General features: G+C 31.9%; 2 protein-coding genes across 2 annotated transcripts; both read right to left on the bottom strand.

The window, feature by feature from the left end:
• Positions 1 to 6069: 6069 nt before the first annotated feature.
• LOC149905191 (pyruvate kinase-like) lies at positions 6070 to 8279 on the bottom strand. The gene is made up of 3 exons (XM_090106224.1): positions 8166 to 8279; positions 7522 to 7744; positions 6070 to 6269 (listed from the first exon to the last, which is right to left on the bottom strand). The coding sequence occupies exons 1-3, from the start codon at positions 8262 to 8264 to the stop codon at positions 6070 to 6072; spliced, it is 522 nt and encodes a 173-aa protein (XP_089962350.1). The 5' UTR covers positions 8265 to 8279.
• Positions 8280 to 8562: 283 nt separating this feature from the next.
• Positions 8563 to 10582, bottom strand: LOC149905190 (uncharacterized). The gene is made up of 5 exons (XM_090106543.1): positions 10529 to 10582; positions 10275 to 10350; positions 9103 to 9316; positions 8885 to 9029; positions 8563 to 8661 (listed from the first exon to the last, which is right to left on the bottom strand). Exons 1-5 carry the CDS (start codon positions 10580 to 10582, stop codon positions 8563 to 8565), a joined length of 588 nt encoding a protein of 195 aa, XP_089962669.1.
• Positions 10583 to 16622: the final 6040 nt, after the last annotated feature.

Here is a 16622-nt window from a genome sequence, read left to right as displayed (position 1 = left end):
GTACAAATATTATAATTTAACTTTTCAGTAGGTTTATAAATTATAATGGAATTCATTACTTCCATTTCGTCTCCGCATACTTCTTCAATTTTATAAACCAACAAAAAGTCGCTTAATCAATTTGAAATTAGTTGATGTAACAGCGGCCAATCCTATTAAACCGAAATCAGGAATCTTGTAACTTTTCGCCTTTACGTTTAAACTCCGAAAGAAAAAACGCGCCTTAAAATCCCCCGAAAATAAGTTCCCTCAGGCTCGAAGCGATTTACATAAAACTTGTTTAAATGGTAATATTAGGAGACATCACCTACCGCAAACCTTCCCTTCGAGCCTTTTACTGAATCTGAGTAAACGTCTTCGCCATAGCTTACCACATTTCCTTTGGACAGATATTGCTATACGGGGCTTTCGGTAATCACTTCTAAGTGTATTTTCTAACCTGTGGCAGCTGGAGTGACGTCACAAATTATACGAACGATTCCGGATTTTTCTATTTCAAGGTGCTCGGTTCTGCGGTGTCAAGTCTGGAGTCAGCACAGTTAGAGAAATTGATAAATCGTTTTCAGCGAACTTACCTGTGGGCTTTTAAAACTTCACCTCACGTTATTTCAGCCTGTCAACATTTTTAAATTTATATAAGTTTCGAGAAATATCGCTTATTTTTATTTTTCGTGGTATTGCAGAAACGGTCTAGAGCAGTCTAGAGATATAGATTGTGTTTGCGAGTAACATTTTGTGTATGTAATATAAATAATTACATCTATAAATACTCTTGAAATCAAACCATAATATCTTCGATATGGAATATCGTAAAAAATGTGGCGTATGTTTTGTAGACACTGCGTAACTAATTAATATTATTTGCGATGTTTACCGGCAATATTAAAAGGGATAATTGGATAAAGTGTCGCATGTACTATATTAAAGAAGTTATTTTTAGAGAGTTATTAAGGTACAGCTTCGTAAATGAGTTAAAGAAGTTACGTACGTGACTTGGCTGCTTATCGTGATAAAGTTTATGTGACGCAATAATGTTTACTTATGACGATGGACAAAATAAGAAAAAAAAAACGCATTTCTTAAAGATTTTATTCTTGAAATTATACGATTGAAACGAAATCTTTCTTACGATGGTAATAATTGGAAAGTTTGTATTTGAATTTATTACTCAGTCACGCCAGGATGGTTCATCGGATTCAGAAAGTATTTGGCGCTGACATGATACAATTATCAATGTATATTTTTTTGCTAACTACAGATATATATTTTATTTTATGTACCAAGCGAGATGACGCGGATTGCAGTTAGCATTTCATAAATCTAAGCTATTTTGTTTTAAATAATAATGACTATAAAGATAAAGCTTCTTACACATTTTAAATTATTCAGTGTCCTTTGGGAGCAATCTACTGTGCTCCGTCAGATTGAGACTTTATTTTGCACCGGGGACAGAGTTTAGAGTCTCTTGGCAGTAACGATTTCTTATTTGCACATAGGTGTGTGTGTGTGTGTGTATGTGTGTGTGTTTATTGAACAAATCAACCGCTTTAAAAATTTTCTAAAACTGACAAGAATTTAAATTTATTTTTTTTCAAACTGATTATTATATTATTTTACTTTTCTTCTTACAATACATAATATTACGATTTAGATAATAAATACTTCAAGAAGCTCATCTTCCCTGTACCCTATTTCCTTTGGTCACGGCATCACGCGTGAACTTGTGGACCGATTTCGATAATTCTTTTTTATTATATTCCTTGAAGTACGAGGATGGTTCTTATGGAGAGAATTACGTTTTCTCTCCATACGAACCATATGTACCACGGGCGAAGCCGGGGCGGACCGCTAGTATTCAAGAAGTGAGTAAATGATTAAATATTACGTAAATCAATGAGAGTTTCCAGTTCAAATTCAAAATATTTGCGTGTCAACAAAGCAAATCACCTAAATGGATAAATTCGCGACTGCTAAACAAACTGAACAATTGTAATGCATTAACAAATTTACAAAGGGGATGTAAAGCGCAAAGAAATTTAATTAGTGCTCATTGAGATAATTCACTCGCACAATGGATTGTTGTAAGACAAATTCTGAATTGGACATACAGATGTGGCGGTTGGAAAGTTAAAAAAATGTTAAATAATAAAAAAAATACAAATTTTAAAAAGTCACTTGGTAAGTTGCCTGGGTACCATGACCTAGAACCATGAACTAGATAGCGGTATGCAAATTTTAGCATTGTAAGACCATAGTTAATGCCGAACATAAATATTTAATTATGAACGCCACCTCTTACTCCTCATTGAGATTCATTTAAAATTATAAGTATAATTCACCACTAACTCACTATAAACTGACTAAATAAAGCGTTCTTGCCTATTAAATAAGATTCTATTACCATTACGCAAGGGAAACGTTTAAAATTTTCGATACATTTAATTTCGGGATATTACAAACCTCTGAATGTTCACCCTTAATATTAGATATGATTGAAGCTTACTTCTTGCTACCGACACTAATATAGTCTATTTCAAGGTTAAACCGACTTCGTTTTTTTCGTTTCATACAAAATAAAATATATAATATGATATCAGAATGGAAAACTTTAGTATAAATGAACTCTGAATATTTCTAAACGTCGATTAGGTAACAAAACATCAGCGATGTAGTACTTTCATCCTGCCGCAATTACATTACACCGTTACTTTGCCAAAACCAATAAAATACATCGAATGTCAGGCCTCTATCTTCTTTGATACTAATTTAATTGTTTGACGTTCGCCAATGCAGTATGTTTTACCTTTAACAACTTATCTGGCTCCAATTATCGAATTCTATGGAACTTGAACAATGGGGTGGTACTTTTGGAATTTAGTACCTGACAAGTGATAATAGTTCACCGTGAAAACTGATGATTTTATTAGATCTCTCTTAAGTGTAAGATGTTTTGAAATGCATATTTTATAAGAACTTTTGAAATTTCTTAATTTTAATTTATTAAATTTGACTTCTAATATTCAATTAACTAATGAAATATCGTTTAATTTACTTTCTAAACACAATTTCAACTCATTTATGTTGCGCTTTTCAGCTTGAAGGGTGTGAACGATAGCATTTTTCGAAATAAAACTATCTGTTAAATATTGTATTACACAAGTTCAATAAAATTAAAAAGTGACATTCTGACGGTAGTATTTTTTCTTTATCGTTAGTTAAAGTTTGATTTTGAAAGTTTAGGAAATGACGATGACGATTGATATTAATTTTCCTGCTTTTACTGCCTCCAACTTACCACTTTAAAAAAGCCCTACTTTTTTCGATTCTTGGAGGGAATTTATATAGCTAACAAAATTGTGTCAAATAACGGAGGGTTTGGTCGAGTAATCTATAAGGATGTGGCTAACACACGATATGATGTGGCTAACACACGATATTTTAGTGTATGTATTTTATCATACGTATATATTACACACAACAAGTATTTAAATATTTTATTTCATATTCATATTCGTATTTAATTATAACACTAAACATTCATTACACAAAACACAAAAAATACAGACATGCATTACACTCATACAAAATAATTATAATATTTATTATTTTATGACGGAGTCGCGGTATTCGCGTAGTATGCGTGCCGCGACGAAATTATCACGGTCCCAGCGGGTAGATCGGAATATTTCTTCAAGTTTCTACATAATTGTAAAATTAACAGTTCGATCTTAGTTACCGAATGCGCATCTAGTCAGTGTCTTTTTGTTCTTGTATTTTCATGCCCAAAGTGTTGCTTGTATCTGATAATTGTCTCTCTCCTTCTACGTGGAGCAATAAACGTTAAAACTGTGAGTGTGTGGTTATTTGTGCATCACCCAAAGGTACTGTACCTAGTGTAATTAATATCCATTATCACGCACCCCACAAGGACATCCCTGAGATCAAGTTAAAACAGGCTTCCCTTTATATTGGGGAAGGTCGAGAACCCTACAGCGTGTATAGCTGCGAAGGATACCGTGTATGTTTACACTGAGAAAGTTTCTTGTAGCAAAATATCATAATTGAGGATTAGTGAATAAGTAACAATAATATTTTAGTGGATTTCGGTTGAGGAAAAAAAATTATTTTATAATTTTCTTGGTGATGTATTCGAAGCTATCTATGTTTCATAATTTTATTCTTAAAATCTTGATTATGAATATTCAATTTCTTTTTTCAGATACTAAGTTCTTCGTCGTCAACAGAAAAAAGAAAATCTAGTGTTTTGATACGTTCAATGTCATTCATACTCGTAAATACTTTGCTTTTCTATCTTATGTGAAAAAAGCAGTCTTGCATTTGCCTAAGTTTGCTGTACCTACAACAAAATGATATTTTGGTTCTGGAAGTAAAACTAGACTATAAAAGGATATTTAAACTACACTGTCCCTATATATGAACGTGTAGCGATGTCTGCTGATGAATACCTCTTGCCAAACTCGAGTCAAGGGCCTGAGTCCGGACGTCTCCGCTTTGTCACCGACATACAGAACAAAGACCGGTTTATGAAGCACGTGTTATGTAAAATAATTAATAAAACACGAATCTGAAATCGTAAAATATACGTTAATAATAAGGTTCACTTGCAGTTTGATTACACGCAAGATGTATATAGATCAAACGTCGTCAAGTAAGTATTAACAACCAATCAATTTATACATTGACCTTATGTTTTTTCATTCTGCACTCGGATTAACAAATCAATTCTTGAACAATTGGTAAAATTATTGTATTGTATATAGGTAGGTATCTACATACTTAGATTTAAACCTTTATAGCCATACACAGCAAATAACAATACATAATATATAGAAATTGTCTCATGTCTACGTATAAATACTAACACAAATTGTTGCTATTTCATTTGGACCCATTTCCGTGACCACCACTTAATCAAATAGGATCTTGATCAATTGCCTGTCTATTGTTATAAAAATAAAAATCAATACGAAAGAACTATCAATTAGGTACCGTTGTATCAACTTAATACTTCCATTAAAATATAGAAAATATATTACAAAAGGTTTTATTTGAGCATTTTGTTTGATGCGGGTCAGACACACATATTGACATTGGGATACATGAGTATAATAGTTATGAGCGATAATCATAAAGGTTAATATATCTATTACTTACCTACTTAAATTTTTTTATAATATTAAGTTATGAGTTAGAGCTGATAGTTTCTTTTGAATTGATATGAAGTATACTTAATTGCGCATAATCAAATTAAAAAAATGCTAATTTCTTAGTAATGCGCTAATTGGACTATCTTAAAAAGTTATCTATTAAATTGGATTATATTAAGCATACTTTGTAATCACAAAGCTTTTATGTAAGGGACAAATTATCAATATAGATTATTACGGTTCGTGGTAAAAATCCATCTGTCCAACCTTGTTGAAAACTCTAACATAAAGTATCATATATTTTACCAACCGCACGTATTAAATTTGAAAATCGATTTCATGACGCTAACATTTTTTTAATTGAAATGTTAATATACACAACAGGATTATAAATTGCGTATTTTCGTTTTCAAATGCAATTTAAAATCTTAGATGACGGTATTTTTTCCAATTCTGCAATTTTATCGACATATTTACGATGGCTATCATATAATGTTAACTTTCTACTATTGACTTTATTCGAATCTGAATCAATTCTCGCTATGTTCACGCAACACTTATTATTTACGCATTAAAAGCACGTTATTTTTATTTGTTCTAAATAGAAAAATTCCATACCCCATTTCCATTCTCAACATAATAACACTACAATTTCCGAAGTAATTTTATTAATTAATTTGACTAAATAAAAATAACACAAGCAAATGAGAATTTTCAAAAAGGTGTACAATTAAATTCAGAACGGATTAAGAGTTCATTTAATACCTAAAATATTATTTAATTTAATTAAAATTTAAGTAAAAACATTACCTATACACTACGCTACTCGCGTAAAATCAAACAAACAAATAGCTTATAAAGATTTTTAATTCCAGCAAAAGCTCAATAAAAGTCGCATAAATTATTCCAGAACATCTGAATCATCGCATTTGTACGGAACGGTGACTATTTGAAAGCCATTGCAATAACCGATGCCTTCTTCCGTCGGGGAGAGCACCACTAATTTGGCTCCAGAATGGAACAGACTCGTCTTCAGAGCGAAAGTCGTGCCAAAACGTATGCGATTCCACCACTCCTGATGCCAGTTCTCCAAACGGGGCTCTGTAATTGCATCACATTATGCTAATATGAGTCTATTTAGGCCATTGTTTTACCAAATTAAGTCATTCAATGGGTGTGTGCTCGTACCATGTTATGATGTAGTGTTGGGTAATTTTGTTCGTAATGAATTAATTTGTATGTTAACTGCTTGAAGCTATCTTTGTACTTTGAAATGTGATTACCATGTAATTTAATAATTGGAAGGCAACTTTGTTGGATTTCATTCGCTGTCAGCAGTAGGTAATAATAAAAATGGGATATACATACGTACCTACCTAATTATAAAATATTATGTGCACAACACTTTATGTTATATTAAACAAGAAAAACGCGTATACCACTAGTCTGTGAAATAACAATGTGAGTTTCTTCAATTACGTGTAGTTATGGTCATATTTTAAGTGTATTCATATTATAAAGTGCATAATATCACAAACAAATAATATATTTAAAGAGATTGGGATCTATTTAACAAAGATTATTTGTTTTTATATCGAAGCGACTTATATAAAGAACGCTAAAGTACTCAGACACAATTCGATTCACGTAAAAAGCGATCGAGTTAAAATTACGATTCGTTTAAGTGTGAACAATCCCTTACATGTGTTGAATATAAAGTCATCGACTCAGTGTAAATCCAGCTAGCACGATAAATAAAATTCCAATTACTTTAAAGAGTTTCCGATCTAAACATTACAAAATAGTGTAATAGTAGTTTCACTACATAGTATTGAACTAAGTCGCTCCTTGCTGTCTGTCTCTCCGTATTGTACGTAATTTTAAAGATTTATCTTTAAAATTACGCAACGGATTTTGATGCCGTTTTTTTAGAGGGTAGATAAGTTCTCGAGGAAGGTTTAAGTTACATATAATTTATTTAAGTTTAGGTAAAGCGGCTGAAGCGTGGTAAGCTATTTTCATAAAATAATATAATTAGGTGCGATGTCAAAAATAATTAATTACGTAAAATTTGGAACAATTTTGAAATTTCTTCGAAAAAGTAACAATTTATATAACTAAATACTAGCATGCAGCATGCATCATTAGGTTTATGATTATTCTTAGAAACTAGGTTTTAAAATTATTAAATTTAACGAGGTCGCTTAAATTGTATAAATTTTACTGGTTTCAATATTACATAACTGCAAACATTGTTAAACTTTAAAAAGAAAATCCTACACTATATGATGATCTCATTAATGAAAATGTTTTAATAAAGAAATAAAAGAAAAATTAAAGAACACTAACTTACCATCGTAAAATAAAGGTATGACTCTCTTATATAAATGTAAGCGTCTTGCCGTTGACTTTTGTGTTGTTATTGCCACAATGGGGGAGCTGGGAGACATTTTAGCGCACCATCGGGCAGAAGTACCGGTTTTTGTTATAACAAAAATTGCTTTTGCTGCACATTTTAGAGCTGCTAAAGATGCGGCTAACGCTGTTGATATACTCGGCAACACTGGTACGTTTAGCTAGAACATTTAAATAGATATGATAAGACCAATTGAATCATATAATTAATTACTTATTATTATTGCAATTAGTTATGAGTGGAATAAATTACGCCTTAAGATGATTATTTCTTCAAAGATGTGGAATTTGGATTTTTACTATGTATCATCTTCTAAGTAGGCAGCTCATACTTTTGACCTTTACTTTTTTAAGATTCTAGGTATATTAAACTTTATATTTTTTACAATATAAAATTCTCGTGTCACAATGTTAGTCTGCATACTCCTCCGAAACGGGTGGACCGATTCTCATGAAATTTTCTGTGCTTATCGGGTAAGTCTGAGAATCGGCCAACATCTATTTTTCATATGTACCACGGGCGAAGCCGGGGCGGACCGCTAGTATTACAATAAAGACTCAACATTTATTCTGCTAATTTACCTTATAACTGAAATCAAAGTAACTTTTTTGTTTGTCACGAATTCGTTCAGCAAAGCTCATTGCTCTTACTATGGAACGAATAATGTCTTTTGGGGGCATTTCCACATCGTCATCTATAATGCTTATTCCATCCACATTGTTTTCAACTACATCTTGTATCACTTGTACAATATGTCTGTCCCTGTCTTTGGAATCGTAATAATCCAGTACCAAATCGGGCTTATTGAAAAACAATGGTTTGTAGAACTGAAAAATAGTCATTATTTTTTTAATAGTCGTTATTTTGTCACTTTTGTAATAATAGTGAGTTAACTGAAACCTAACTCTGCGTTTTTAAACTGTCTAGGTGTTGAATCTAATAAGTATGACAAAAATAATGTTATCAAACTATACTTACTCATTTAACATGGCTTACCTCTTTGCAATAACGTAACACGCAATCGCAATGCTCTTCAGAATAAATATTATTTCTTTCTAGTATAACGCCATCTGAAAACTGAAATTATCTTCAATAGAGCTGCTATTCATTTAATGTATACTGGTGATAATGATAACATTTCGAATTTGTGACGAGTACTACGAAAAAAAATGTATTACTCTCGGTTTTCGTTCTAATATGTAGTGGGTAATATATATTGATTCTGTATTGAAATGTTATACTAAAAATTATTCATTAATATTAAATAGGATGCCTGTTAAATGTAAAATGATATAAATACTCTGATTAATTGCTCTATGTCATCAATATCTCCTCTATTTAACCACAATAATAATGGTTTTGACAATAATTCAGCGTGTTTCTGTTTAAATTCTAGATATTGGTTCAAACACTTCACATCTTTGAGGATAACAATATCAACCTGCAAATGAAAATATTGTTCATAAAATAAAATATATATTTTCAGGAGGTAGTAAAAATAAAGCAATACTTTCCATATTATTAATTATCTGTGGTTCACTAATGGACATTGTAATAACTAGAGTGATAGGAATGTAATATTTTGAGTGGTTACATTTTGTCTGATTTTGGGCCTCAAACATTACATGAATATCTTCAAAGCTTTGATCATGCATAGTTCGATCTATATTGAAAATGTTTACTCCCGATCTAACGAGATAGTTAATCTCATTGATGCTATATTTTCGACTATCTGTAACATTAATAGATTGTTCCTATGATATTGATAAATCTAGATTTTAATTTTCGTCTTAACGCCAAAGTATTTAAAGAGACACATAAGGACATTACCTTGGGTAATATTTAAAAAAAATTCGTAAATAATGAATGTTTTAAAAGAAACATCTATATGTATAAGGCTAAATTAGGAAAGGAATTCTGTCAAATGGATATATAAGTGATCTGATTCTATTAGAATATTTTATACAATCAACCATTTGTAAAACCTGAGTCTTGTGGTACTATATTATAACTGAACATCAATCATTTGAAGCACAGGGGTGTGGTAGTCTTCCTGGTTAGCGTGACCCATTCATAACGTGACGAAACATATTTGACCAAATACTTTTTGCTGATGAACCTTGACCGATTTACGTACGTGGTTAAGGCTTATACATGCGCTAATAACCTTGACCATACTAGACGGATCTCAAACCTCTCCCGCTACACCTTCTTTTTTCCTCGCATTTTGTATTTAAAAAGATACTAATCAGTGAAACAAAAAATCCTCGTCAGGGACTGTTGTGTAACTGATAATTTATTAAACATAAAATTTTCAGAGCTGTAAGTCAGCAGGTTACGAACTTTATAGAGTATTTGCGGAAAAATCGATGACCACGGCACCTTTTTGTTCTAGAAATCTATTAACTTTGGAAAAAAGTCCTCGCGAGCAATTAAAGATCAAAGACCATCCTATTTTATATATTTTTTTCGGTATTGTGCTTTATGTTGTACCAGACTTTATAGAGGTTGAACATAGTCGAAATTGCCGGGTAACGCCTTAAGCATTTGCTTTTACAAATATCAGGTCTAAGATTCAAACTTTAATGGATGATGTCGACTGCTAAAAGATGTAGAATTTTGCCGAAAAATTTATCAGATATCGAATATAAATTTATACTTGCTTTTTGATTAATACTAAGAATACGTACTAAAAGTAAACATTATGTTGGTTGATGGAAAGACTGCATCTCCTTCTGCATCACGAGACTGGTAATAACATAGACTCTGGAAGTACAAAAAGATTATTTTCCTTGAGTGCTTAAGTTTTACCTAAACAGCATAGAGGTACTCTTTTCTTTAGTGTTCGATGTTATAAATACTACAGGAATTTTTGTAAAAACATGATTAATAATTTATGAAGGATATATTGAAATAATATATTTTAAAGATAAAACTATCTTACACCAGATCTGCAAACACTTGGACTCGGCTTGTATCTTGTAATCCACCACACCATTATCAAAATATTATTTTGCGTTTTAAAATTCAAATGTCATAGCTGTATAGATTTGTATTTTGTCAAAGATTACATTAATGTAAATTCTATCCTGAACCTTAGGTACACCGTGGACTAGTTGCATGTTTTGATTGAAATGCGCTTATTATAAATTATAATTAAGATATATGTATAGTGTAGCAGTATCAAACATGACATCCATACTAATATTATAAATGCGAAAGTAACTCTCTCTGTCTGTCTGTTACTCAATCACGCCTAAACTACTGAACCAATTTGCATGAAATTTGGTATGGAGATATTTTGATACCCGAGAAAGGACATAGGCTACCTTTTATTGCGAAATATGTACCACGGGCGAAGCCGGGGCGGACCTCTAGTTTGATATATTCTTGAAAGGGTAAATAAAACAGTTTTTAGCAGTTGTGTTTGATTTGCTTAGATACAGACAGACATGAAAAACCTCCTATTGATAATTTCAGCTCTTTACGAACGAATATAATGCTACAATTTGCATACAAGTAGGTAAAGACCACTTAACCTACTTATTTTTCTTCATTAAGCTCCCGATATTTTACGAGTTAAAATGTGGGCACATCCATCGTATAGGAAGAGCTCTTCAATTTATGTGCGTAATTAAGTGGAGTTTGCGTTGGAGCCAGTTGCTCGGCACTTTGCAGCGGTAAATGAAATTTACGTACGCTCCCACCTTTCGAACGAACCTTAAGTTTCTGGTGTGTGTGGCACGCTTAAGCGGAAACTGAACAACTAGAACTCGCTCATGGATTGAAATATGATATGGTTAAACTTCGCAGCTTCGTCGTTGTCAAGTTATCAATTTTAATGTTTGTATAGTAGTATTTTTAAATACTTAGGCATGGCATTCCCATGGTCTTTTTGAGTTTATTGTGAGTCGGTAGGAACCCGACATGCTCACGGCTCCACTTAAAAAATATTTCATAAACAATGCAACAATTGTACAATTCTATGTTGGCTACAATTATTGCAATAGACTATTGATATCACTTAACATTCTTTGTTCGCACGATTTTTTTACAAATCCCTACAGAGCAACAACATTATACTTGAATCTAGAACCAAACATCTAACGCTATTTTGTCCGCTTTTCGTGACACTTGTATCTCATAAATTGCGCCACAAGAAAGCTTTTAGTCTCGAATCGTAAGAGAAAAGGGTACCCGAGACGCTGACTGTGCACAATTACATTAATAATCTTTAGTTCACGAAAAAAATGATAATTTCTTCCTTCTGTCCCATTATTTAAACGCTAGATGTTTTTTCTATTTTATTGACGAACGCGTAATGAGTTAGAGTCGATTGTCTTCCGCGTCATTAAGGAGGCGCGTAACATCGTTCTTTGTTACATTTGCGACTTGAATCAGACTAGACTGCCTTTTTACAATATAAGAATTTTATAGAAATTGTCTATAGTTCCTTAACTGTATATAGTGAAGAACTTATAGACTTGCAGAACGGCAACAGCTATACTTATCTCCTTTGGTGCTTTGTTTTAAAAATATATCGCGATAGTTTTCTATTGTTGTTAAGATAATATTATGATAATATGTATGTGTCTCTCTGCTTAATTTATTTCCTGATTCACTTTTTGACGGTTTTTTTTTGGATAATAATACTTAATATTCAGCCAAACTACTATATTTTTAATAGCCTTCACGAATACTTGAATACAAGCTTCCCTGCTTCAAAGTGCAAAGTTTACACATTATACTGTTACAAGCACAGGTTAAAACTTAAAAGACTATTTACCAAAAGTTAAAAAATTAAAAAAAAGCTTAGCAAGCATAATACATACATTGTTCGTCATACTTCATAGGGGCGACATCGTCATTAATGTTGCAAGGGAAACACACACAGTTATAATGAAGTCAAATATTCATTATGTACCGTCTACAGTATGGCGGCGCCTTCCAAAATGTCTGCTCGGACATTCTTGGACTAGAATTTTTTATAACTCCTTGGCTTTGTTTTTTTTTTCTTATAAATTTTAAAGTGTAAAGTTTTTATATTTTTACATAGTCCACTTGTGTACCACAAGGTTTTTAATATTTCCTATAATACTATCCAATTACTAGATATTATATTGTAATGTGGTAAATGTAAAACTCATGTAACATGTTCCTTCATCAATCGTTTATATGATTTCATTTTAATATAAAACTAATCGAACGTTTATAAAAGTTACATTTGTTTTTCTTTTAAATGTCCATATTGATGGTAAATTAAGAAAATAATCCATTATTATAAAAAAAAGCTTCTGAACATAATATACCTATTACTCAAGTTTTTTTATATAAAAAAGTTGAGCAAACACCACAGATTACGTAGATAACGAAGATCTATCCTCACAGCTGAAAGTAGGCTATGATGGAGTTAGCACATATACGATTACTTATTAAGGGGATTATGCGAACAGTGTGGGGGTGAGGGCCATTCAGGGCGCGCAGACGGGCGATGAATTTTTGAGAGGCCTCGACGACGTGTGCCTGAAAGCTTTTTTCAGAAAAGAAATCGGCGTTGCACAGATAATGAAACGGCCAGACGTGTTTCCTAATGTTGGAGACATTATTTTTTTCACGTAAACGTGTATTGCACCTTGTATGCATTTTACGAGGCTGAGGCGAACCGACTTTTGGTAAATTTGAAGAGTCCATTGTCATGAATTAAGTTATGTTTGTCTTGCAAAATTTTCAGATGAATAAAATTATTTAAATGTGATGTAGGAAATGGAAGTTATAATTCGAGAATGAGGTTCGGTATTACAGTAAATGTGTTATTGTTAGGTTAGGGGAAAAAAAAAGTTGACGAGGCGTGAAACTTTTATTAAGACAACAATTAAATACATGCGAATAGATACACATAAAATAAATACCAATTTTATATCATGTCATCAAACATGATTTTCACCCCTCCTCCGTATTTAACACTTTAAGTCTACAGGTATAGAAGTAAATAAAAAGAGCAGTTTGGATTATGATATTATTTTGGTGCTCGTTTAATTATTTAATCATGCATACATACGTAGTTATAAAAATAGAGCGTTAATTTACATAGAATAATTAAGATCTCTTAGTCTCTTTCACAAGCCAAGTATCTCGTTTGTATATTGCATCCCACGTGAATTTACTTACAAGGATAATGGGAAATTTGGTAGTTAGGGTCTCATTAGTTGTATTCTGATAAAAATAATAGCATAACTAATTATATTAAATTATAATAAAGTATTTTAAAAAGTCTTACTTACAATCTGTAATTCTATCAAAACTTTTTTAGCTTTTTAATTCAGCTTGTACATGATTTCATTAAATGTACTGGGTTTTTTAAATATTTCGATTACAATGTTGTAATATTATATTGGCTAAGAGCATTTATAAATTTTTCTATGTTATTTCCAATTTGCAATTTTTTAACCCCAATTTAATTAATTTTAAGTTAACTAATAAATACACGAATTGTTTAAATATTTTGGTCTTAATAAAACACGTCATCTGTCGATTAAGCTGACACAACGCTGCAGATATATTGTGATTAATAAAGGACCAATTAATGAGAATTAACACTTGTGTCGAGTGTCAATTATCTCGATAACATAGCGTTAATCCATAACATTGATTAAAATATACCTGAGAATAGTAACTAAGGTATTGAATTGAGTTGAGAATAATTGGATGATTGAAAAGTAATGTAGTGAAATTAATTGCCATTGTGGTAAAAATTATGTTATTGTCAATCTGTTTTTTTTAACACACTGCTCAGGCATTTGACCGCCATCTCACCTGATGGTAAGCGAAGATGCGGTCTTTCAGGTGTCAATCATGTCTATTGTATCAATGTTTTTTTACTCATCTATACATATAATAAAATCGTAGGAAAGTCAAAACTGTACATTGAATATTTTTTTAAAAGAATACATATTCCATGATCTATAATCGATATAGAAGCCAAAAATATAGTTTTTAGAATTTTTGTCTGTTTGTCTGTTTGTCTGTTTGTCTGTTTGTCTGTTTGTCTGTTTGTCTGTATGTTTGTCCGAACTAATCTCGAAAAGTACTGCATAGATTGACTTCAAATTTTGCATGAATATTACTAACAGGTCGAGTGAGGTTTTTTTAAACATATAATCATGCTATCACCTCCGGGGGAGGAGCTGTGAACCTTTACTTTTCTTACGTATTCCGTGTACTACGACAGCGTACAATCTAAAGACTCATGTTTAAATGTTGTTTTTGAGTAAGCCATGCTATTATCTAGCTTTACACTATGAAACTACGTCATTTACGTAATTTGGGCAGAGAAACTGTTTAATGAATCTTAGTAAGTACTATAAAGACAAATTTGATTCAGCGCCATCTATGAGATTTCGTAAAAATCAAATCAATTTACATGTTAACACTACTGAACACAATGTTAAAAATTAATAATTTAAATATAATTATGTTAGTTATTTATTTAACTCTTTAACCCATAATAAATCTTCCCTTCCCTATAAGATGCGCTTATAATTCGTGTGAATATACTACATTTTTAAAAGTGAGGGTAGATGTATATTATTTTAAGTCAAACTAGACACCATTACAGTTAATCTAATATTGATTGTGTTCATTGGTTACATTTTTAAAAATCTTCGTGTTTTAATAATTCGATCACGAGGCGGGACTCTAATACAAAAAGGTTAGTTCGTTGATAATTATTATTCCTTCATCATTTACATGTTGTTAGTAAAAAATAATATACTTTGACTGTTAATACTTTTGTTCAGTATTTATCTATATGATTATTGCTTGGTAATTAATATATTTTCATGTCGTATACCTAATTATAAACATAAGTGTGATGTGAAACTAGCTGGATTTATTTTTACACACTCACAGTCTTATATTTTGTGTTAATGTTAAAATAGTATTAATAATAGTGTAAATCATAATATTTTTTCAAAGTTAAAAATATTTCCTTTTTTCTGATGGTGTTGCCATCGAATTAAACCGCGCTGTCGTTTCGTTCACAAAAAGTCATGTTATTAGGACCGAATATGTAAACGCCTCAACTTACGGAAACGAGAGTAACCTGCGTTGTCTGTTAGTTATTGTATAGTCGAATTTAACGTTACATGGAAATTGGAATCTAAATATATGTATACCTACTTATATTAAATCTGTAGAGGTCAATTCTGCACATGAAATATATTTCCTAAATAACTATTATTTTTCATATTCGTGAGCAGAGCAGCAACTCCATTTTTAAGCTTTCGTCGCGTGTGCGTTCTTAATGCGTGTATCTTAATGGTTAAAGCTACACAGAAATCAAGTATGAAAGAAATGTTCTCCATATTATATAAAAAATATCTCCCGACATCATAAATGTCTATCTTTTATGGTTGAGCTTAGGAGTTCAAAGCTTTCTGATTATATTTGTCTACTAGCTGTCCCCGCGACTTCTTTCGCGTGGAATAGTGACTATGGGACCTATGACCATGGGCTCAGGGTGGGGCAACAATAAAAAATCATTTTTATTTTCATGCTCCCACTCCCGCGCCCACTCGCACTCCCACGCCATATGCCACGTTCAGTCCCAATCCCACGCCCACGCCCACTCCCCTTCACAATTAGTACATACCAGATCAAAGTCAGGGTAAGCGCCCCACCCAGCCCCACCGTGGCTACGCCCATGCTGAATTACTACTTAAGATACAATTATTGAGTAAATACGTACTAAAGTCCGGTCGCGAAGCAGAAAGAATTTCGTACAATGACCTCTTTACCTACTGACAGTGGTCACAAACATTTTTGAATGAAGTGCAGTTTACATGAAATATTTGGAGGAGAAAATGTTTTTTACTAATTTATTAAATAAATGTCCTCTATTCATTTACAATACTTATTAGTTAGTTACATTTTAACTTTTTCAATAACAACGATATATTATATAAAAAAAAGTGTGCGTGTACACACATAAGAAGTGAAACTTCTTTATGACCTTATTTTTCAAAAAATAATTTACTATG

This window comes from Colias eurytheme, chromosome 10, assembly GCF_061535395.1.
Source record: "Colias eurytheme isolate Ceu_HAF_F1 chromosome 10, ilColEury1 Martin Lab GWU primary, whole genome shotgun sequence".
In the NCBI taxonomy this organism is placed as follows: Eukaryota; Metazoa; Arthropoda; class Insecta; order Lepidoptera; family Pieridae; genus Colias; species Colias eurytheme.
The sequence above is the reverse complement of the archived record's forward strand: the minus strand, read 5'-3'. Positions and strand labels throughout refer to the sequence as shown.

Bases quoted from the DNA above. Each gene is read 5' to 3' on its own strand.
- LOC149905190 (XM_090106543.1), bottom strand. From the start codon at position 10,582: ATGGTGTGGTGGATTACAAGATACAAGCCGAGTCCAAGTGTTTGCAGA. The intron at 10,351-10,528 runs GTAAGATAGTTT...TTGTACTTCCAG, and splicing joins CAAGTGTTTGCAGATCTGGT to AGTCTATGTTATTACCAGTC. The intron at 9,317-10,274 runs GTACGTATTCTT...TTAATGTTACAG, and splicing joins CAACATAATGTTTACTTTTA to ATAGTCGAAAATATAGCATC.
- LOC149905191 (XM_090106224.1), bottom strand. From the start codon at position 8,264: ATGCCCCCAAAAGACATTATTCGTTCCATAGTAAGAGCAATGAGCTTT. The intron at 7,745-8,165 runs GTAAATTAGCAG...TAAATGTTCTAG, and splicing joins ACTTTGATTTCAGTTATAAG to CTAAACGTACCAGTGTTGCC. The intron at 6,270-7,521 runs GTAAGTTAGTGT...ATGCAATTACAG, and splicing joins CATACCTTTATTTTACGATG to AGCCCCGTTTGGAGAACTGG.